This window comes from Ornithodoros turicata, chromosome 1 (genome assembly GCF_037126465.1).
Source record: "Ornithodoros turicata isolate Travis chromosome 1, ASM3712646v1, whole genome shotgun sequence".
Lineage (NCBI taxonomy): Eukaryota > Metazoa > Arthropoda > Arachnida > Ixodida > Argasidae > Ornithodoros > Ornithodoros turicata.
In genome coordinates this window covers 23407173-23432239 of record NC_088201.1, presented here as the reverse complement: position 1 = coordinate 23432239, position 25067 = coordinate 23407173, and the positions used below count along the sequence as shown (strand labels likewise).

The 25067-nt window shown below is 45.3% G+C and overlaps 1 protein-coding gene across 2 annotated transcripts in view; it reads left to right on the top strand.

Moving 5' to 3' along the window:
- Window positions 1-25067, top strand: part of LOC135397577 (forkhead box C1-A-like) — a 70735-nt gene that overhangs the window by 41057 nt on the left and 4611 nt on the right. The window contains exon 1 of one of the 2 annotated variants that reach the window (XM_064629185.1): window positions 8832-10279. The exons of the other annotated variant lie outside the window; for it this stretch is intronic. Coding sequence (XP_064485255.1) covers window positions 8945-10279 — 1335 coding nt within the window. The 5' untranslated portion in view covers window positions 8832-8944. Of the gene's footprint in view, window positions 1-8831; window positions 10280-25067 lie in introns of those variants that run through there. 2 annotated transcript variants of the gene reach the window in all.

Below are 25067 nucleotides of genomic sequence, written 5' to 3'. Positions count from 1 at the left end.
TGGATCAATTAACCAAATTTATAAGAGGAAAAGAAGTTGCCACTCAGAGGCTGGTCCCTGTACCTCTAACATAAAAGAAAACAAAGAGAAACATAAAGAGCACGATATAGATCAAGATATGGGTAATGGTAATGAAGACAACAATGGTGTATGTCGATGGCAATGTTGTTGTGAACACCTTCACAGCGACTCAACATTCTCGTGCCTCGAGAATACTATCTGCAATAAAATGTCACACACAAATAGTAATGCTTTCAAACATTACGTTGCATTACTTTGCATCTAGAACACCCTTTGTGTTGCTGCCTACCTAACCACTATACACTCTCCGATGAATAAATAGAAGCCCTAATCAGGATGCTTAAAGACCGCCTTTTTCCTAAGTCGGTCTCCTTTTCGAAAGCGGGGGCTTAGCTGATTGGAGGCTGCGGCGATTATTGATTGAGGCAGTCTCTACCGTAAGCGGCCCCCAGACCTGGTATGTCGAAGATGTGCTTGTGCTTCCATTCCGCCTCGTCCACACCGTGGCTCCAGAAGAGGAAACTGCTCAAGGAAAATTCTTACAAAATTTCCATGACCCCATCACTGGATCGTTACGTCATACCACTATCTCAGCATGTAACTGTTTCTGAAGGAAGACAAGACAGGGTACAAGATACCGTCTTCCATCTTATGGTTTATTTCCTTTCCGTGTGTTGTGGGACGTTTGCGATCCAGACGCACGTTGACGGCAACAATGTAAATAACTCGAGGCGTTATTCAAGCAAACGTTATTGCTGCTGTAAAAACAATGAGATCGAGCAGTGCAGGCAGCTTAAGAAACTGCGGTAGCAATCAAACTTTTAGCCACAAGAGCTTTGTTTTGGAAGCAGATAAAGCACTCGTGCCAGGGATTTCCTCACTGCAGAAGGTGTTCTTTCTTTCACTCATTACTTTCATTCGCGTTTCAGTGTGCTTATGTCTAGTTTGAAATCACGTAAAGTTTCAGTCGAGCAAAAACGGTGCACTACGGGAAAATAAGGAATGCAAATCCTAAAACGTAAGCTGCATTCGTAACAAATGAGCGTGCTTCACCAAATTCTAAGAATACACACGAGGGAACGATTGGTTAAAATTGGGGCGAAAATTGACAAAAAATAAGTAAATAAAACTGAGGACACAGAAGTTTCAGAAATTGCCGTTGGGCTTCTGCGTGTGTACCATTGCCCGTAAAACACCGTCAGGAGTTTTCCGCGCAGCTAAGAGCGTTGAGAAGCTGCGAAAGAGAAAACTTTCTACGTCTCGCCCCTGATACATATTTTGGTTGAAGGAAGCTTTTAGGGCATCCCGCCAGGGTTACGCTTGTGAATCTTATTTGTTTTTCGGACTGCAGGCGACCTCGACAATCCATTTTCATCTCTAAATAGAAAGTGGAAGTGCCGAATAGATTTCTCACTACCCGGGCTATGTTTTCAAAAGTGAGTCCCATCACTTCGCGTCGATTCCCAGTGGTGCGCTGAAGCTCTGGAGTCGCTACCGGGCGCTATACTTGTCGGCACACAATCCCATGAGACCTTTATTTATCGCTGTGCTGTTGCATATTATTCAAGCTTATGGCAAGCCATGCTTCATCTTCATTACAGGGACTTCAACTAGTGCGCAAAAGTCACTGACTTGCTGTACTTTACTTTTTTTTTCCCCTTTAGTAGTCATTGAGGGAGAGCAGGACAAGTTGGAAGAAATGTGCCGTCTTCAAAATTCTCATAAAGTCATATAAAACATTCTATAAATGGAACGCTCTTGTTTAATATGTATCTCTATCAAGTATTACTGTATACGTCAGTTCTTTCATGGTTCTCATCGTGTGTCACAGCGTCATGGATTTTTGCTTCGCCAGCCTGTGCTGCATTTATAAGTGCATCAGTACCACACTGTACAATGCAGAGGTAGCCAGCTTGGCAATAGTGTGTGTTTGTGGAGAGGGGGGTTAGCTTACTTTTAAACTCATATTTTGCAAAGTGTTCACGTTATGTGCTAAATAAATACATATGTGTCTGTGCTACAAATAACTCTGCTGGTTCCTGTTTCTCCAGCAATGTACATCAACAAATAGGATACGTTTTAGTATTACAGCAGTATTAGTAAATAGAACAAGGGATATTAATGCTCCCATTCCTCTTGATTGATTTTAAAAGAAAAAAATGGAGATGGTAGTCTCGAGCCACTCGGGACTGGCTACTCCATTCCTCCCCCATTCCTCTTTCAAGCACCTATGCTCTAAGGCCCGCATAAGTACAGTTTTGCATCAGTTACAAATACGACATTGTCTACCGAAATCCACATTTTGATAACTGTCAAAATCAAAAGGTAAATACCGCTAGTGAGCAGCATTAGCACGTGCAAATACGAACAGACTGAAAGAAACAGACAAACGAGAAGACAGAGCACACTGCTTGCAGCTATCAATTCAAGCACGATTTTAAAAAAGCATCAATTCAAACGCAACAAAAAAAACATCAAAAGAACTATAGGTAAACAAAGAGCCGCAAATTCGCGGGCTTGGGTGAAGTTCCATTTTACTTTCACCTTCGCTATCAGCACTTAGCATATGCAGATAAATGCAAAATTCTTCCTCACACACTGGCATTATAGCCCGACAACACAGTGTGTATAACCTCCTGAAACAGTGCCAAGGCGGGTCTTTTAAAAAAAGGTACAAATCTACAGCGTGAGCATAAATTAAAGCTCGAATTATCGCAGGGCTCTCGATGTGCCAGCGTCCTGTCTAATAAAACGCTCAAACTCGGGGGGGCTTCCCGCGAAGAAAATGTATGGGGAACACTTCCCGCATTCTTGGCGGGGTGTCACTTAACACGCGCCTTTTACTGTGTCATCTGATACCATCCTTTGAACCTTGTGGGTGTATGGATGTGACGCAAAGATGACAACAAAGCAGTTGGTTGTTCCTAACGAGCCTCGCACAAACGAAGCAAAAATGGAGACGTGTGGGCAGCCGAGGAGGCGGAGAGTGACGGGGCGCTTAAAACGGAAAGATTATATTCGGGCAGCTCGAGAGAAACGGAAGGCATCGGAAAAGTTCGCCTGGAAGGGAAATGAGCCTTCGAAGGATGACCTCCGCTCCATTCCCAGGCAGCAATCCAATGGTGCGTGCCAATTCTCATCAGGTGATGATATAGAGCGTGCGTGGGCCTTCGAGACATCTAATCTGAGCTGTGGAAATAAATTCTTGTTAAGAATTTGGCTAAGAAAGAAATCTGGCTGTTAAGAAAGAAAAAAAGGGAGGGGGCAATAGCGTGCACCCCACTCTTAAAAATGAACTTCACCGCATAGCACGCTCCTAGCCAACCATCATCTCGAATGATATCGTTATCTGCCCTGATTTGTTGAAAACGGGAGGCGTACGCCTTTCCTGTGACACTTATGCTGTTCCTAATTGTCACAAAAACGGCGTACGCCTCCCGTTTTCAACAAATCAGGGCAGATAACGATATCATTCGAGATGATGGTTGGCTAGGAGCGTGCTATGCGGTGAAGTTCATTTTTAAGAGTGCACTTGTCCTACACTGTTAAAACAGAACTTCACCGCATAGCACGCTCCTAGCCAACCATCATTCCGAATGATATCATTATGTGCACTGATTTGTTCAAAACAGGCAGGAGGCGCCTATCTGGGACAGATTATCTTGTCCCAGATAGGCGCCTCCCTCCTGTTTTGAACAAATCAGGACACAGAATGATATCATTCGGAATGATGGTTGGCTAGGAGCGTGCTATGCCGTGAAGTTCTGTTTTAACAGTGTAGCGATGAGACAATGAGGGATTGATTGCTGTATGACATCTTCTCTTGCTTGTTCGTTACTCCTCAGTGTTCGCGCCTTTAAGGGTGTAAGTGGGTTGTAGCATTGTGCACACTCTTAAAAATGAACTTCACCGCATAGCACGCTCCTAGCCAACCATAATCTCGAATGGTATCGTTATCAGCCCTGATTTGTTGAAAACGGGAGTCGTACGCCTTTTTTGTGACACTTATGATGTTCATAATTGTCACAAAAAGGGCGTACACCTCCCGTTTTCAACAAATTAGGGCAGATAATGATATCATTCGAGATTATGGTTGGCTAGGAGCGTGCTTTGCGGTGAAGCTCATTTTTAAGAGCGCACTCTTTTAGGCGTGGTTTACACAGTTCATATATTTTCAAAATGGAGCAACAGGGTTTTGTTTTCAAGTGTGCGCGTTTTAGAGGCAGTAATATATTTTGGATGGTAATTATGATATTCTGTTTGCTTGCCGAAGTTGGCCTCACGTTGATGGGCCGAATTTGAACTTGGACCTCCCCCTGGCGATGAAGATGACGATGGTAAATATTAATGAGCTGAATAAGGAGTTGTTATGGTTTTAGGCATAGGCACGTACCGACTGCGGGGCGACTGCGTACCGACTGCGGGGGATTGGGGGCCTGAGTCCCCGCCGGAACTTTCCCAGTGGGGGGGGGGGGGGGCAGGCCCCATCGGGGAAGCCTACCCAGCTGATACTCAAGATGAACGTTTCGAGGGATACTCTAAGAACCGCGTGTTTCATGCGAGTGATCATGACCATCCTATATGAAAGAGGGGAGGGGGCGTTGTGCACGGCCCCCTCCGGCAGATTGAAAACGCTCCGCCTATGGTTCTAGGCTATTTGAGGTCCGTCTTCACCTTCTTGTGTTGCCAATACGTACTTTTCATGTTGTGTCCGCTATCTTCTATGAAGCGCTTATAGCCTCGGCTTGGAAAAGAATGTCCCCGAAAGTCATTTTTTCCGCTTGTGGAATACGTCGTTCTCTTGCCTTGCCATATCTGAGTCCGTTAATATGATTACTTTGTTGACAATACGATTACTTTGTTGATAGTGTGTACTGTAGTCATGCAAACGACCAAGTGCGAGTAGAGTAGAGGGTTTGAGTCTGGTATGCTTTGTGTGTATGTGTCTATCTATTTTTGTTTGTGTCCCTAATCGCGTTGCACGAATACGCAATAAATAAACCAACAAACAAATTTCCGCTTACTTGTTGGTGATGGACAAAATGAAAATATTTGGTACCAGTTACACCCTGTCGGACCGGGAAGTTGTTCTACAAAAGGTGGAAGAAAGGGTCATCGCTCCCCAGTTTGCATGAAATCTTGTGAACACCCTCCGGCTTATATCATATATATGTGGCCATTTCTTGACGAGATATATACGGCAGGACCGATTTGCATAGTTCGTAAATAGTACACGGACAATGTTGATTATTGATTAAGAAATGCTGCCGTCCTATTACGGTTACTGGTGATGGCGACAGCAGTATCTCACGACCTGCAACTCCGTAAAAAGCATCTATGCTTGGACCGGACTGCGCAGGGCTAGATAAACGGCATCGGCATGACTTATCGATGATTCGTGAAGTTTCAAAGAATGAGCTACGACTCATAGCATTCTTTCAAATTACAAAGTCTATGTGGTTCTGAATTTGGAAACTGCCATACATTCAGGGCCTCCGTATCTGGATATGGTAATTCTCGAATGGTCTACGCTAATATACGAAGCTGCCAAATACACTCGCGGGCAGACCCCCCATCCGGAGTGTCCAGAAGGGTGACCAAAATGCACCACACGGGTCACAAAGGGCGGAAAAATCTGCCTTGGCTGGCGCACAAAGTAGACCCCAATCTTCCCAGTACTATAACGCTTTGAGCAGGGTAGGATTCAGTAAGCGTCTCCCTGAGCTGTGACACCCATTTCTTCTCGTGTCTCTTCTCTGCTTTTCATTTGTAGATCGTCGCCCACATGATTGTAGATATTGACTGTACATAGTTTCTATAGTGTACATACATACATAATATCGTGTGGATATATTTAATCCTGTAGATAATGTACATATGTTGTTATACATATTTGTATTGCATAGTAGTCATAGTAGTCACAACAGCATAACCAGCCAATTGCTGTTCTAGAGTGTTAATAAATTTTCCTAGAACACACAGTAATCGAGCTAGTGTCATCTTTAAGACGGTGCTTCGAGTGCGTCCTGCCCAATTAATTTAAGCTCGCGCAGTAACATACAGGGATAGCCATTACTCTAAAAACAGCTTTACCGCATAGCACGCTCTGCGCCAACCACTGCCACGAATGATAGGGTTATCGCTTCTGATTCGAAGAGAGAGAGTGAGGGGGTACGCCTTTTTGTGTCAATTATCACATATTCAGGTGGACACAAAAGGGCGTACGCCCCCCTCTCTCTTCGTATCAGAAACGATAACCCTACCATTCGTGACAGTGGTTGCCTTTTTTGTGTCAATTATCAATATTCAGGTGGACACAAAAAGGCGTACGCCCCCTCTCTCTTCGTATCAGAAGCGATAACCCTATCATTCGTGGCAATGGTTGGCGCAGAGCGTGCTATGCGGTGAAGTTCTGTTTTTAGAGTGAAGATAAAGTACGGGGTTTGTCAATGAAGATAAAATGAATTAAAAGATACGTTGGAGGACGTATTATGCGCTAAAATTTTAGACAAAAATTTCCACTTTGCCCAGTTCTTTGTGGAAAACCGCTAAAATTACAAAAATGTTGCGCTTAACACTTCCAATGGCCCACACCGCCTGCCAAGTCGCATGTGCATACGTAATATCATAGCAGCCCAAATTTCGTTACGAAATTTACTTTTTAACAATTTCGAAGCATAATACGCACTTTTATCGTACCACTTTCAGTAAATATGCCTTCCAGAATTAACGGCAACGCCTCAACGATTCTCCGACAGCTCAAGAAAATGTCGAAATGGGGTGTTGACGAGAGGAACGAGCGGTTTTTAATTTTTCATAATTTACTCAAACAAACCTGGAAGCTGAAATTTTTTGCACGATTTTTTAGCACACTGTACGTCGTTGGCGAAAATTTCGGCGTCTACCGTGCCAGTTGTATTTTTTTACGAAGCGCAAGAAATTACGTAGTTTATCTTGGCTAACCCGGTATGTTAGTTCACGTACTATACCATCTGTAGCAATTGGTGGAGAATTTTCCCCCTTGTCTTTATCCGTGTTTTTCGTTTGTTAAAGTCTACCCATTAAAAACCCACGGAGCCCAGCGAGTTTTGTTTTCGTCGTCAGCGAAAGTGAGGTACAGCACGTGCATCGAGTGCGCGCTACGGCATCCACGCGGGTCCTTGTCCGTCCATTTGCTGCCTGTTCCTGCGATGTGCGCAGAAGAGGAGTCGTGTATGCGATGACACACATTTTTGTTTTTCTTCTCGTTTCCTGACCTGCTTGAGGTTCCCAAGAACACTACTGCTGAGCCACCGAAGCAGACTCGTTGAAGGAAGAGCCTGTCAGAAAGCACTGTGTCGGAAATTGCATCCGAAAAAATTCCCAACTTTGAAGCTTTTCGCCAGTTACGCCCGGCCGGAACCACTCAAGAGACTAAAAATACGTGCGCGTTCGGGGGAGCGCAGCCTGCACAGTTGCTTTTTCGCAACAGCCGAATGAAGGATATAAGAGCGATCGGGCCGCAAGTCTCCCTTCTGCGCATGCTCCGTTCACATTCCATGAGGGATACAGCCGCGTTAATCGGGTGCCTATTGGCGATATGATTGTTTTGGCGACCATTCAAAGCAGGGTGCTCGTCTGCTGAGATGAACGCTGTTCTTGTTCCAAGAAAAAGTTTCAATTGTCACTTCCTCCGTTTACAGGGCGGAGAGTGTTTGCTTGCAACTGCGGTGCGCAGTATTACTGGGTGTTCTGAAAGTAATTTTGTCGGTTCTAGAACATATTGGACATATAGCCACCCAGTTCTGCGCACGTGGAAAGGAAAAAAGAAATGCACAAAACAACGTGCACTTTTCTACTGTGAAATAGTCGTGTAAGTAACACACAGTTTCCTCGAAAGAAAGTTTTGACCATTTCTGTTCATCTTCATCATATACGGTGAGTGCAGGTCCAATCAACATTTAGGTGAAATCACTGCAAGCCGACCACAATACAGTTTTTAATGCCGCTCGCATAGACGCAATGCAACGATATTTCACATTCTAATGCCCAGCTCGGCTAGCCATAGCTGTGTTCTCTTTCGGCAAGGCATTCGAATGGCGAGAAGGACGGGGAACTGAGTGCCAACGGGAATGTTCGGCGGCGAATTGCACGCGTGCTCCACGTCATACACATGTGTATATATTATTTTTGGAATCTTGGTTTATCGATCACCCACAAACTGCTGACTCCTAAGAGAAAAGACTTCCGGGAGTCACACAAAGAATTACATCCGTAATAAATCCACGAATGAGGCATGCAGCTAAATGTAAAATTTGTTCGGCGTGTCTGCTGCGGCATAGTCGCTGATCGTATTCAATTTACCTCGCCGGAGGTGGTGGTTAGCTATCAAGTGATCTTTCCAGCCGTGACATTATACCACAACACGGTGCTAAATATATTCGATCGAAAATTACTGGGGTGTTAGGGGCTCCCCTTGAATGACGCTCACTGCAGAGGAGGGGCTGCGACGTCATTGCAGGAAGAGGCGGGCCAAACACACGCCCCGTATCGCTATAACATTCTCCCTCTTCTCCGAGCTCATTCCGGGTGCCCGGCTTCGAAAAAGAAAGTGTTAGAACTCTATAGCAAAACTGTCCGCCAAAAATCACAAGTAAGGATTGTGGGCGTGATTTTAGTTTTTTCATCGGACGGTCCCCCTCTATTTTGTATTCGGCGACGTTCCCCAGTTGAGCGATCCTCTCTAATCTGCGGAGAAAAGCAGCATCCCCTCTCTATTTGCTCCTGCCTCCTCCCTCCGAATGCCCTCTTCCAATATCCTCCTTTCTCAAGCGAAACATGGCGCGTGCTAGGAGAGCAGCGCGAACGGCGCCGGAAGACTGAAGCAACACCCACGCCCGACACGGGGGACATCGGGCCGAGGCGCCGAGAGGAACCAGAGGTCATGCACACTTTGTACAGTGACCCAAACCAGAGCTACTACCGCTACGGTGGCTACTCTCCATCGTCGAGCACCTGCAGCCCTGGCGCATCGAGCAGCACCGCATCTGTACTCTATGGACCGCCACCGAGCCAAGAACCCATGGCAGCATATCAGAGTCATGGAAGGCTGGTCCGACAGCACCACCCTTATGTGCCATCTCCATACACAGTGCCAGGAAACGCCACAACCATGGCACTGCAGCCCCAGGCGCCGAAAGACATGGTGAAGCCTCCATACTCTTATATTGCACTCATTGCGATGGCCATTCAAAATGCCTCCGAGAAGAAAATCACGTTGAATGGCATCTATCAATTCATCATGGACCGATTTCCTTTCTATCGTGAAAACAAGCAAGGCTGGCAGAATTCTATTCGTCATAATTTGTCGTTGAACGAATGTTTCGTCAAGGTGCCACGTGATGATAAAAAGCCCGGGAAGGGGAGCTACTGGACATTAGACCCCGATAGCCTGAACATGTTTGACAACGGCAGCTACCTTCGCCGCAGAAGGAGGTTCAAGAAAAAGGATGTCGCAAAGGACAGCGCAAAGGATGGCACTTTAAGGAAACAACCCGACCAAATGCCTAGCAACCACAACGATCTGGAGGACAAGAAGCCCGTTATCAAAACAAACAGTGCTCCTTGTACTAACAATAACAGCAGCCAGCCAGATGATGAGAGTCACCATACGGTCACTCCCAAAACAGAACCCGCGGGGGACTCGTGTGCTCTGGCCTCTTGCAAATATGAAGGGCGGCCGTTGCACCTTAGTCACCACCTAGCAGAGCACCATGGGACTTCCAGCGGAAACCTCGTCGTGGACCCATCAGCACTGTCTACCTTCAGCGTTGACAGCCTCATGACCCGTGAACACTCGTCGACAGAAGAACTGGCGCAATACAACAGGAGCAACATCTTCACGAGCAACCCGTCACTTACACCCTGCTCGAGCCCATCGTCGATAGGCTACAGCTGTTCATCTCCCGGATTGTACCCTGCATCAGATCGAACAGCTCAAGTAATGGCTATGAGTACGTCCACCGATGAGAACCCATCCAGTGCCACGGAGGCCACTCAGCAGTATTCTGCAGGAACCAGAGCGGCGTGGTATGCAATGCAGCAGCAGGTGCTCGAGCCTGCTGAAGGCTATTCCAGCGGCTTCCGAGACATCTATGCTGGGAACAGCGTAACCTCCGTTATTGGAAGTGGGAACCAGGGTCATTACCAAATGGGTTTTCCTCTGAACAGCGGTTACCAGAGGTCATACACTGCCGGGTACGACTGCACGAGGTACTAGGTACTGTGACCTCCGTCTCTTGCTCTGCTCTTGCGCAAGCTGCACAGTATTCATAAGCTGCTTTCAGTGATAATTTAGGCTCCATGCTTTTACTTGTCGCTGTCTCGTAGAACTGTGGTTCGGTTCGTGTGTGTGGTTCGTGAATTATGACGTGGAACCGTGAATGTGGATCTCTTTGGAATGTGGTAGAGGGATGCACGTTTGCTCACAGTTGTGCATTGGTAAAAGCCAACCCATTGGCTTGGGACCTAAGACTAGCACCCCTCTGTCATGTCCTCGTTTTAGTGAACTTCTGTTCTGGACCATCTTTCTTGTCTTCGTTGCTTCATTAGTATTATTTTGACCAGGAAGGTGCCAAATTAAATTGTATTAAAAGAAGAGAACATGTTCTCCTCTCTCACACAATTTGATGTGGCACCAAGCAATCATTTACAATTGTCACGTCACTCGTTCTGTCCGCTATCTATCTATTGGTAGTGGTGTCAATGGAAGACTGGTGCTGCATTGTCTTTGGCAACCTGCTACGTAGGGATAGTGCAAAAATATGAGTCGGTGGAACGGTGCATAACCTACCGCACTCAGCCATTTGCACAGTTCTTACGGGGAGGAGCCAGGTGTTGAATTAAAAAACGTGAGCTGTACAGCAGTAACACTAGTCATGAGGCTTCGCCTGTCAACAGATAAGACAGGTGGAATCGTATCGCAGATTTAGTGTTATGTCCCGAAACAGCGAAGAGTGCTACACGTGTAATACATTATTCATGATTCCAATAGTGTCAAAAATTAACACATAAGGGCAGGTCGGATGACAAAAGAAAATTTCACTGGTCTCTTTTCTTTCCTGTATTATTTTCTTTTCTTGACAGTTTACCGAATTCGTTCTAAAATGATATAGCTCGCTTAGATGAACACCGGATTCGTTTTAGTACACTCTTAAAAATGAACTTCACCGCATAGCACGCTCCTAGCCAACCATAATCTCGAATGATATCGTTATCTGCCCTGATTTGTTGAAAACGGGAGGCGTACGCCTTTTTTGTGACACTTATGCTGTTCATAATTGTCACAACAACAACAACAACATAGATGAATGGATGATGATGATATGGGATGTTTCCCTGTTTCCTTATGCTGTTCATAATTGTCACAAAAAAGGCGTACGCCTCCCGTTTTCAGCAAATCAGGGAAGATAACGATATCATTCGAGATTATGGTTGGCTAGGAGCGTGCTATGCGGTGAAGTTCATTTCTAAGAGTGTGTGACCATTTAGATATTAAAAAAGAAGATAGAAACAGTCAGGTTGCCTAGCGTATCCGATAACACAGTCACATAACGTGGTCGCAGTAAAAATTACACAGGCTGGAAGCTCTGCCCCTCAAAGTAGCATTTGTATTACTAGTCATCGCTGGCTTTATTTTTTCCCTGTTATTATTTTTAATGCGTGGCAGTGCTTGGAGGGTACTTCGTGACTGAAAGTAGAGTTCTTCGTACTGTGTACTTCTTTTTTTTTTTTTTTTTTTACATCGGAGATGGCCTGTGAATGTGAAACAAAGGAACAAGTTTTCATGTACAGTTGATTTGAGGGAAAGTAAAATACTGAACAAATGTAAAAATCGGTATGCGACTATTTCATTTGGTGATACGGCATCATAAACCACGTTATTCTCTAAATAGTGGTAAAATACGCTTAGGAACAGTGATTAGCGAGTTTCTGAGCAGCGGTATTGGAAAAGCAACATCTTTCGCGGTGGCTGTTACAAAAACATCAAAAGGTCCACTGATGTCAAATTCTTAAGGTTCAACAAACATGTTGTCGACTGATGAACACAGTAGTACACTATATAAAAAGATGTTGGTGGTGGTGACGAGATCGAGATCGGCTTCACCACATGACACGTTGAAGGCCAATCAGCGCATAAAAACTATGCACTCCAGACACAGAACTTCACCGCATAGCACGCTGTGCGCCAACCATTGCCAGGAATGATGCGGCTACCGCTTCTGATCCGAACAGAGAGGTGTGTGTGTGTGGGGGGGGGGGGGGGGCGTACACCTTTTTTGTCAATTTGGATATATGATAATTGCCACAAAAAGGCGTACTCCCCCTTCTCTCTCCCTCTCTCTCTCTTCCAATCAGAAGCGATAACCCTATCATTCATGGCAGTGATTGGCGCACAGCGTGCTATGCGGCGAAGTTTTTAGGGTGTACCGTTATCGCTACTGATTCATGGAAAGCGCGAGGCGCACTCTTTTTTTTGACATAAATGTCACATTAACATAAATGTCACAAAAGAAGGGCTTGCCTCTCGTTTTCAACAAATCAGAGGAGATAACGATGTTATTCGGGGGAAAGGTTGGCTAGGAACGTAGTATGCGGTCAATCTCTGTTCTGTGTCTACTCTTATACAAAGTCTACACTCTAATAACAGAACATCGCCGCGTAACACGTTCCTACATAGCCAACTATCATCCCCAATGACATAGTTCTCTCCCTTCATTTATTGAACACTGGAGGCGAGCGCCTTTCTGTGACACTTGTGCAGTTCCCTTTATTTTCAAAAAAAAAAAGAATACGCCTGCTCGCTTTCGACAAATCAGCAGTGCGATAACGGTATCATACTGTGCAATGCTCAGCCTTCAGCGTGTTATGTGGTGAAGTTATGTTTTAAGAGTGTACACTCTAAATGCAGAACTTCACCGCATAGCACGCTGTGCGCCAACCATTGCCGCGAATGATAGGGTTATCCCTTTTGATTCGAGGAGAGAGGTAGGTGTACGCCTTTTTGTGGCAATTACCATATATCCAAATTGCCACAAGAAGGCGTACGCCCCTCTCTCTTATCGAATCAGAAGCGATAACTCTATCATTCGTTGCAATGGTTGGCGCACAGCGTGCTATGCGGTCAAGCTCTGTCATCCTGCCTATGCATCACTTTGAAGTCCTCAACACCCCTCTCCCACTTTCCTTTTTTTTTTTTTTTTCGCTATAGTCGTGACGGTGCCCACTTTAGTGCGGCCAACAACGGCAAGCTACCTCGACCCCCCCCCCCCCCCTCTGTTTTTAGAGTGTAGTAGCTGAGGTCAATGAGACATACACTCTTAGAAATGAACTTCACCGCATAGCACGCTCCTAGCCAACCATCATCTCATGATATCGTTATCTGCCTTCAATTGTTGAAAACATGAGGCGTACGCCTTTTTTGTGACAATTGTGAACAGCATAAATGTCACAAAAAAGGCGTACGCCTGCCGTTTTAAACAAATCAGGGCAGATAACGGTATCATTGGCTAGGAGCATGCTATGCGGTGAAGTTCATTTTTAAGAGTGTAGAAGAACGATCACAATAGTCAAGTCTAACGACGCCCAGGTGTATACTTCGATTAAAGAGTGGCAGTTGATGAAAAGATACCAGCAGTGACATCCGAACCCACACACTCCGATCGGTCGGAGATGCTATACCAGTTCCACACAGATAGCATCCCTGACCGTATATCGGAGAGTGTGGATTCGAATCCCACTCCTGGTGCCATTTTATAAGTCGCCATTCTTTAGCTGACGAACACAAACTAATTTCAAGGATAAGCCCAAGTTATACATTTCGTTTTTGGGGTACAGCGCCAGTTATCCGTGGGTTAAAGATGATCCAAATGTGGGACATGGGAAAACGTTATCCTGTGCATATTACTTCAACTCGCGATTTTCATGAACGTAGAAATATTTGGAGATGAAGGGAAAAGGACAACACAGCAAATTCTCACAAACTGTTGTGTCGTCTTCTCTGCTCCCTTGTTTCGTTGTGACTCGGTGATCTGCCGTCTACCAGCAGGTAGACCGTTCGGTAGCGACATATACAGCAACCATCATGTTCATGTAACCATCAGTTACCTTGTTCTTCATTCCTTCTTGTGAACTGCACTTTTTCTACTTGCTCAATAGATGAATGTTCCTGTGTGTCTCGCTACCTTCGAGCCCGTTATTTCGTTGCCTTCAGTATATATTTTCGAAGTTTTCCTGGTGACAGAACTGTAATCGGTATCCGCGTCCTTTTATTCATCATTCGAATATTCGTTCTCACAATTTCGGAGGAGGTTGTTGAACAATCACTTTTAAAAATGAACTTCACCGCATTGCACGCTCTTAGCCAACCATAATCTGGAATGATATCGTTATTTGCCCTGATTTGTTGAAAACGGGAGGCGTACGCCTTTTTGCGACACTTATGCTGTTCATAATTGTCACAAAAAGGCGTATGCCTCCAGTTTTCAGAAAACCAGGGCAGATAACGATATCATTCGAGATGATGGTTGGATAGGAGCGTGTTATGCGGTCAAGTTCATTTCTAAGAGCGAATGTCCATGTACAGCGTTTTTTTTTTTCTTTTATCATTGTAGTATTCGCTGCTGGCGTGGGCTTTTTTTCTTTGCAGATTTAAATGAGGAAAGATAACGCTGTTGGGATGAGATGCCGCTTTCCTGACACATTAGTTGCCTCGGATTTCGAATTTTTCTTTGCAAGTCGCTCGGAGACTTCTTGTTCTCCGGTATACATGTTAGACAGGTTATCTTGTCCTAATTGTCGCTATGCACGAAGTCGATGTCGGTGGAATACTGACAAATTCAGTACAAAATTTCATACCCGGGTTTGTTGCACTCTCGCCAACTGCGAAGCCACATGTACACATTGAAGAAGTACGTATGGAAGATATCACAGCCTCCGTGACTGAGTGTTTTTGGCGTTCCTTTTTCTTGGCCACCGAAACGTAGCCCGTTGTGATACACATATGATGAGCTGACACCAAATTCATGGAAGCGCTGCATTCAAACTTCAAGCTTAAACCAGTAGAAGACAAGTCATTATTATTATTACATTAGCCGTCTCAGAGAAGGTTACACATCCCGTTGGAATAACCTCGTTCTCGTTCCGATTTTTATTTTCTACCAACCGAATACACATAACAGATACAATAATGTCAAAAGTTTAATTGTGAGATCCTGCAAGATAAATAACACATAGAAATAGCCTCATACATAATAACAGTTAACATATCATAGTAACGCAGCAAAATAGTAATATCAAGCATATTTCTGTTTGTTACGCCTTCCCATATGCATTCAGTGCTTCGAGGGATCTGCTCTAATTATTGACCGCTTTATTGACAAAAACAATGCTGATTTCATAACCACACCTATTTTTGTGATATACGGTAATGCACCTGATACGATCTTTGTAAATTTCGCAATTACACATGCGATTACGTACACAATTTGTTTGTAATCGCTTGTGCTCTCATGCAGTGTCAGTGCAGAAACTTACTCGGTAATCGTCAACGTACCGAACTATTGATAACGCTGGTATTGTTTGCTTGGATGGAAACTATGTGTGGCACCAGGTTAAGAACGCCACTGACAAACTCTGACGCGCGGATCACATTTGTGTCAAAGACTGTCACGTGCGCTTGGGCAGTTCTCCAAACAAGTTGCCATTGTCACATTGTCTTCAACTTCATGTCTCGCATTGCCATTACGGGACATGAAGTTCAACCAGCGAAGAGTTGCCACTTTGACTTGTCGATGCGAAAGAGTTACACAGATATGCCTTTCTTATTATGACCACTTCTTTTCGCTGTTGTTCCGCTACCTACACTACGGTACGTCAACGGGGCCCCGGCCCGTGCCTGTGTCCATGGGTTCGAGGAAGCTCATTTCAATCCCTCCATATACCAGCTCCCATGGCATAGCGGTTAGGATAATCGCTTTCCACGCCGCGACTGGGAGGTGACGCGGGTTCGAATCCCCGCCCGGGCTGTGCTGTCTGGGGTTTTCCCTGGGTTTTCCGGCAGACTTTCCAGACGAATGTCCGCACTCTTCACCCCGAAAGCTCCCCCTGAAGTCGGCCCAGGACGCATACTAACCCCCCTGTCCCCTACTCATTCCTGCTGCCCTCTCTCCATCTGTCCATGTCTGTACGCCACTCATAGTGATAGTTGCTTCGCGGCGCTGACACGGAATTTAAAAAAAAAATCCCTCCATTGTTATTGACGAAAACGTGAGTCTATTTACAACCAACTACCAGTGGACCCCCGTTATTATGACCATGGTCGTTCCCGAAAATTTTGGTCATAATGCGGAATTGTCATATTAACGGGGGATATTTGCACAGGTTCCACTGCATTGTTCCCCAGGAGTATGGTCGTAAAGCGCGTATGTCAGATTATCGGGGGTCATATTAACGAGGGTTCACTGTATACCTCGACTCCCACACCCCAACTTCTGATGTTGGCTAACGTGAGATAAGGGCACAGCAGAGCGTATAGCGGTGTCGTCGAGGTATTCTCGAACCTTTGCAGCGACTCAATGTGGCTCGTGCAAATTACTTTCTTTTCCCGGTGATTGATTGATTTGCAAAAGAAAAATATTGAGATGTTTTCCCATTGAAATGAACACCAAAATACCGCATCTCCACTGTAATGTATAAAAATTTTGTAGAAGATCTGGTGAAGTCAGCCTCGTGTACGTTATAGCCTATAGGCAACTCTGCAACTCCTGTACTCTCACTCTCAGTTGGCTACAAGACAAACGGCGGGCCTGAGGATGGGGCAAATCAAACTAGATAGTTGTCGGTAACATTCCCCTGAGTCTGGGAACACATACACACGGACAGTAACAATCGTACGGGTCGGGTCTTGTCCGGTCGTACGTGTCCGTCTGCACATTTCTCCAGACTCAGTGAAATGTTGCCAACAGTATGTTGCCCAATATGTAACGGTAGCAGGGTCTCGATTCGATTCCTGGCGTCAGCACCTTTTTCCTGAGGTATTCGAATTTCGTTGTTCCTTGGGCGTTGGAGGCTTATGATATATGTGTGTGTGTCGTCCATGTTTGTATATAACTTACCTCGGCTAACCCTCGTTGTAAACCAGCCTACGCCAGCTTGCTTCCATTCCGTTCCTATGTTCTACAAAAGGGATAGTTTGCAGACAAACTTGCACATAAATACTGAACTTCGGAGCTTGAGACGGGAAAGCGCGGAGACGGGCAGACGCCATATCCTTGCAAGAAGGCTCTGTTCTCTCCGTACAAATCATGGTGCACGAAGGGGATAACTTCGTAGAAGACGATGGCACATGGCAACTGCTCGAGCACAAGGATCCGAGCAATACATTTTTCACTGCCACCCGAAACCGTATAATGCCCTTGTTGGGAAAGCTCCGGTTACAGGCGGAGCAGCTCATGAAGGGGAAAGCCGTCATGGTCTCGCGCGTACTCGTTACCCTATTGTCACTTTGAACTTTCCGTCTGTTTTTGCACTGTGCCCGCACATTGTTGCTCAGCTGACTGACACGAAAATAAGCGCAAACTTCGGTGGAGGCCTTTGCTCAGCCCTGGCTCGACTGCATGCCGCTTGACACGCGAATTATACGCTTTAGCAACCCTGAAGGTATTAGCGGCGAAACGTCAAAACTTATGAAGGAACGCCTGACGAAAACGACACACGAAGGGGGACATTTCCAATAACAACCCTGTGACACAGTCTTTGTCGCCTGTGTAGACTTTTTTACGTGTGCATACGCTACAAGCAAAACATGTACAAGTTTACATTGGCCGGCGCATGCACATATTCTCACACGAATTCACCGTTCTTTCGCGAGGCTGCTTTCGTACCATAGGAAAACATCAGAGTTTTAATACTCCGTACGCAATCGCTTAGCGTGCGCAAGGAAATAGCGGGTGTACAATTCAGATGCGCAGAACGTGACTTTGCGTATATAGCGCGTGCGCAATGTGAACACGCTATACTTCCTTGCGTGTGCTACAACGAAAAACTTTCTATAATCAACCGTAAGGCTTCGCCGTCTTTCGTCTTCCCTGTCGCCAATTTTTGAAGGCTCGTTAACCATTTCAGGAGCGTTTTCTGTAAATTTGCTCTATGGCATGGAAATTTATGGCTGGCCGCCTCCCCCGCCACTGAATCTCTGCCGCCTATAGGATAATGAAAACTGCTTGCTCTTCTCTAAGGCAAAAATACCCTGCGAGCAGCGATATTCGTGCGGTATTTTCAAGTGTGTCATTCGTTCGGGTAACACAGGCGTAACAATAGCAAATTGTCATTGTACGACAGGCATTGCATGCCATATGTAATTGTTGAATCTGCAATGTTTGCTCTCTTAAAGAAGGTAGCACGTCATTTGTTGGCCAAGCGCAGCGGCTGTGATAACAAAGCGAAACGCAACAATGCTATCAATTGTCATTGCAGACAGCGAAGTTGTAGCTGCCCTTTTTACATGCGAAAAGCGTGGGGTGAGCAGGAACATTTACCGGTGCGCAATTGGTATAGCAAATTAGTAGAAATCGACTGTATTTAATTACAGTAAAGTATGTGTAGGGGGGGGGAGGGGGAGGCATGTGCCCACCCAACCCCACCTTGCCTCGGCTATTCAATACATTTTTAACAACTTATTCTTGTTTGGCTACACCGTCACAAATTTGGTCCAACGTGCGAGCCATTTCGTATTCGCGTACCTGATCGGTACAAATATGTATGCATGTTCTTCGCGCATGCATCCCATGATCCCATCCATAACGATCTGCTGTCCTTTGTTCTTCGCCGTTTTAGATGAGGCAGTACGTTAGATAAGTATTCCCTTGTTGTGGCCCTTTGCTTCTCTCCTAGCTCTCATATATTTGATGAAACCTTAAAACGTGTACTGTAAGAAAAATTTCCGTAATTTTACTGCACAAGTGACTGTTAACTCTGTTGCCGGCATATGTGCGGTAACCTGTATGCTGCACAACATCGGTTTGGAGTGCATAATATGCACAGTTCCGGACTGGGCTTTCTCAGTTTGATGTCCCTTAGTGTAAGTGTCATTATTTTCGCTTATGGGAGCTGTACAGTTGCACTCCAAAGGAGTTTTTTGCAGTAACTAGGTTACTGCACATATGCCGGTAACAGAGTTAGCAGACACTTGTGACTAAAATTACGGAATTTTTTCATAGCATGCTGTATGCGCTAAACATAGTGTTGTTTCGGGGTAATAGCTTTCGCCATTCTTCTTTCCGTTGAAGTTACGCTCAGTTATGTTCGCTGATAATACCGCTACGGTTAGTGTCACTTCTATTACGTTGCAACGTTTAAAATTCTCATACCTCTCACTTGTTGCTCTCACAGCGTGAATACTATTGCAATCTCTGCACATTTCCATTGCGTCGCAGCCATGGAAAATGGCCTTTAGCTCACCTCAAACTTCGCCGACTAATAGCGATTGCCCTGAAGTTTCACTGGTTAAAGAATCTCTTATGCTATTCATGGGTACCCAAGGGAGTTAGAGGCGTTCTGCTAATTTTTCCTTTTTTCGCTCTCTCTCTCTCTCTCTTTTTTCTTCGTGCGATTTCATACAACCATTAATAGTGCGGATGTAAAGTTCTGAATTGGCATTTTAAGATATTCAGCGGTGTGCCGTGCATTATTATGCATTGTGCCCGTTTGACATTCTATAGTCCTCAAATTATATTTAGAGTGTATGTTTAGGAACAAGTTTATTATGCGATTATAAGCTCACACTCTACGGCACTGGCTCAGTAAAGATACTAGCTACAACCCTCATTATCGGCCACACAAAGTATACGCCTCTACCACGGATGGCTACAAAAGCGCGAGAGCCTATCTACAGTGCAAAGAGGCAAGTCTGGTTCAACATGAAAGGGTCCACATACGGCTTCATACTATGTCTATCTAAGGATGCACACCAACGGTACTGACTTGTCTACGCCGGGCGTGAATGGAAGGGCGCACGCGCCATCGACGCCGGATGCCGTCTTCCAGCAAATAAATCGTTGGTAGGGTACCCTGTAAAACTACGCAGCAATAACAGCGAAGGCATGCTGCGCCACAGCTTTATGGCGAGCCGTACAAATTGCCTCATGCCGTGACAAAAAAATGCTAATTCGGTGCCGCTGCTATCGACTATTGAATGTCACTGGGAAGGAGGTGTTGATGCGCCCTTGAACCAAAACACCCCCAAAGATGTGTGATGTCTGTCACTATAATAGGAAATGGCAGTTCGTCTACGCGGTTACCTCAGTGCAGGTAACTGCAGGTCGACTAATATTTTACGCGAAAATGCGATTTCCCTATACGCATCTCCACATGGTGTCGCTCAAGCCGTAGGCATGCATACTGTTGTCCTCCACGGGATGATATACTTGCTTGCTGTGCGCTCTTAGCCCCAACTCCCGTTGGCTTTTCTTTTCGCTTCGCATGCTACATGTGACAATGAGGCAGGAAATGCACAAGCCAAGAAGGCAGAAGGCACTATTGGAGCCAATTTATGACGAATAGCGACATGACACAGCCTTCAGGGTAATTCGTCCGTATATGAGGATCCCAAGCAGAAAAATGTACTGAAAGTCGGGTGCAATAGAGGTGGACGGGTAGGTGGAAGGCCTTGAACAGACTCGTGAAACTAAGGAACATCGATAAGACACATACCGTCCACCCCTATTGCACTCGACTTTCAGTACATTGTGCTGCTTGGGTAGGTAGCGTCACTTGTACCAGGAACTGATTATACTTGTACCCACGAGGTTAGATATTATTAGTTTCCAGTGTAACAGAACTCTCTTACATCAAGAAAGGCAGCATTTAATGGGAAAGTTTAGAGCATTCTAGTCATACCGCGCCTCATTATCGCTGTCGCGATTGTGTCGATAACGATACAGTTGCACTTCTATTTGAGTGGCTTAGGGCATTACCTACGGCAATGATGACGCAGAACTATTGAACACTATAGAACAGTGGGATGAACTGCCCAATATGTGAGTGAAAAGGGCACGCTGGTGCCGCGTTGATATGGACGAAGTGGATTGTCACTGGTCTAGCAGTGTAGGTTTGTCTATAGGCAGTGTAAGGCGTGTAAGTCCATTGTATAGCATTGCGTGCAAGTAACGCAAGGAGCAAACGTGTGTTGCTAACTTGATACCGTGGTTCTTATATGTTCGGGCAAAATCAGTTGCCTTGCTTGCTCATGTGAACCGATACTGATCCTTATTTTGCGGACGGCAAAACTCGGCATGATTTGAGATGAGAACCAACAGATTTAACAGTTTACTTGGAAACTTTGTAGTTTGGCTAAAGCGTCCTTCATTGTCGACCTCTATACGTGTCTCGTACATCATCTTTACAGACACCATATGTGCTGTGAAATAACTTGTCTAAGTGTTCAATTTAGTACTGTACGTCCAGCCTAGCTGTTCTTTGAAAGAAGAAGCTGGTGCTCCATAGCGCGGGCTGTGTGACTTTTCAGATGCACGTAAAGCATACATAACCCTAAAGAACTATGTATCTGTCCATCAGCTCCGCTTCTTCCTACCACAACTTCGGACCACGACCAGTACTGGCTGACTACGATTATGTCTAATTAGTTAATCGCTTAGGCTTCTGAATTGTGGGGCATACGTGTCTAAGCCAGATCCACTGTGCTGCAGCTAGAAGGCAACAAGGAAACAGCTATACTACGTACGTGACTACAAATCGCTAACGTAAAAAGGTAGAAAATCCAGCGGACCGGTGAGGAAATGTAAAGCCTCAAGACGAGAGCAGCCGATATTTCGACCGTTCTTCTTCTTCTTCTTCTTCTGGGCACCGTCCTCATCGTAATGTAATTTGGAGAAAGTTAACAAACAATTAAGACAAACACAACATTTAAGCCTCACCAACGCCCAAAACACGGCCTTGGTATGTTGACGAGAGTGCGATGTCGGCGCAGTGTAATTGGTATAATAGGGTAAGGTGGGGCAAGATGAGACAGAAATTTGCAATTGACTATGAAATTTTTATTTTTCCTGTTTTCAAAAAAAAAAAAAAAACTGGCCACGCATTCTCAGGGCTCGAGAGCTTCTGACCTGTAAATGCATAGCGGACGTAGTTGGTCTAAAATAACCACAGAACAAGAAATTCAAAAATGCAGATTGTCTCACCTTGCCCCGACCCTCGGGGCAAGACGAGACATCGCGTGGGGCAAGATGAGACATGCCGTGGTAATGAACTATGCAAATTAGTTTTTGCAATCCAAGCAGACAAAGTAAAGCCCGTGGACCCCTAGAAAACCTCCTTGAGCCCACCGCACACACGCTGTGCAACGAAACCACACACAGCACAGTGCTATTTTGCTCCACCATCCTTTGCAAACAAGGCACCACCGTCAGATGTGTCGCTGGTCGCTGGCTTTTACGTGCGCTTCTGCTTTGCTGGAAATATCCTAGGAAACAGGAAATTTAGCTGGAAAATCCTAGGCAGTATTAAAAAAAAAAAAAGAAATATCTGAGGAACAAGCATACACAAGCATAAAGCCACCTAACGGTTGACTTATCCGTGTCTAAATTACACTAAATTTAAGTTGCATTAAATTTATATTACATGAAATTGTCGCGTCTTGCCCCGTGCATATCATCGGATTAATTAATTTTTCTGTTCAACACCGGAAAACCAAGAGTGCCCATAGTTTGCATATATCTAGATGATTGAATAAAGAAACAGAATGTGAAGCTACATTGACAGAATAATCCTGCGGAACGCTGCTGCACAGATGACAAGAAAAAGGACTACAGAAAATCGCGCCTTTTGTGCGGGTCTTTACATTCCATGCAGAAGTAACCCTTTTTTTCTCCCTCTCTCTCTCTCTTTCTCTCTCTCTCTCTCTTTCTTCAACGCATACACCAATCCGGACAATTCTCACCTGCAGTAAAGAGGACATGCGGAGCCACCTATGAGTAAAGTTTCAAGCGCATGGAGCAACGCGTCTCTGAGACAGGTGTCGTCGTGCAAAAAATGTCGCGTCTTGCCCCGTGTCTCATCCTGCCCCACCGGCAATGAGAGAGGCGTGGGTTCGAGTCCCGCCAACGGTACTTTTTTTCGTCAACTGCCGTCTTTCATACCGTCCTCATCATTGGCATGATACTTAGAGGGTTTGGGATGACGTGTTCAATGGTTCACGCTAAGGCTTTTGCTGAGCACTGATGAGTGCTGATAAGATCTCCGCCGACAAGTGGAGGGCTTCGTCTCACCACAAGGGCATGCACATGAACGTTCAGTACGTTGCACTACTTGGGGATGTTGAGATTATCAACGTTGCGGTGAGCTTACGGGAATACTGTAAGGTATACACCCCCGCACCGGCTCTTTGCCATTAGGAGCTGGCGTAGCACCAGCGTCACGGCCGAGCGGGTTAAAGCGTCCGCTCGTCGGTGGTAGCCAAGGTCGTGCTGAAGACTGGCAGGTGGTGGGTTCGAATCCTTCCGCTGGCTGTGCTGTCTGATGTTTTCCCTCAGTTTTCCGGTAGACTTTCCAGACGAATGTCGGTACAGTTCCCCTTGAAGTCGGCCCAGGACGTATACTAACCCCCCTGTCCTCTACTCCTTCCTGCTGTCCTGTCCACGTCTGTACGCCGCTCATAGCCACAGCTGACACGGATTCTTTTTTTTTTTAATCTGGTGTAGCTTATTGATACAAGGACGACATTACAATGTCCTCAGTCCTTGCACAGCTTTGCTAAAATGACTTAGGCACTTACGCAATGTGCCCATAGTGAATGCCGCAGTCACAGTCGATGAGAATTTAAAGGTTTTTGTATTTAAGTGTTAGTACAGCTAGTACGGGAATGTGTATTTAAGACAATTTTAATGCAACCCGACAAACCACGTTGCTATGCAGTGTGCCCTAATTAAATGGATACATAACTATCTTGCATCAACGGGTTCGTATAATACAAGACCTCCTCAACGCAAACCAATAGTACTTCTTTTGAGGTGGGGCACCCACCCTGCTCCAGCATCCTCTCCAGCTTGTGTACTACTACTACTCTTTTGATGTAATCGCTTTATGGCCACCTGGTGTTCTACGTAATGCCCACCCGCGGTGTTGCGCGCGCACACACACACACACACACACAAGCGCTATCTAGAAACAGAAATAAGTTAAGTAAGAATAAAACTAGAAGAACGTGGTCAGTTATAGGTGTAGTACAAATTTAACGAACACAACAAGGGGACTATACACGGTGACAGTGTTTAACCACGACTGCCTATCTGTTCAACTACAACAGATCTCTGTTGTATAGTTAACGGTGTCCGCGTGTAGTCCGTCCGTGCCTTCTTACGTTCTTCTATATATGTCTAAAAATAAGTTGGATGAGCTTTGAATTATAGAAGATTCGAAAGGTCCTACAACAAACAAAGTATTCAAAAATAAATAAAGTGGTACTAAAGCATTCTCTTCAGAAAGGTACCGCCGCCTTTTTAAGCATTGTACAGACGCGCACACAGAGAAAGAGGCACATACAAAAAGATTATGATATGGGACCGTCTTCCGCCATCAGAGTTGGCCTCTGCCTCATTGCCTTCTGAAGACCTGATGCGATAACTATGATTACATTAAATTACGTTACTGAATTACAGCTCGAACATGAGACCGGTTGTCGTCAAGAAGTTTCAGAACAGGCAGAGACCCTGCGTCTGGTGGCGAAAAATGGGCGCAAACGATCATGTTAAGCATTGCAACAACAACAACCACAGATAAATTAATGGTGATGAATGGGGAAATTCGCCACATAAGGTGCGGCCCACTATCCCAAGGCACAATGGGCAGGATGAGAGGTGTCCGGATGATGAGGTAATGAACGATGCTAAATACGGAAAACGGGTCGATAGTCAGTGGAGTCGGTGAGACATCATCAGAACGGTAGGCAAAAACACAGCACACAAGGGTATAACACATGTCATGTAAAACAGCGT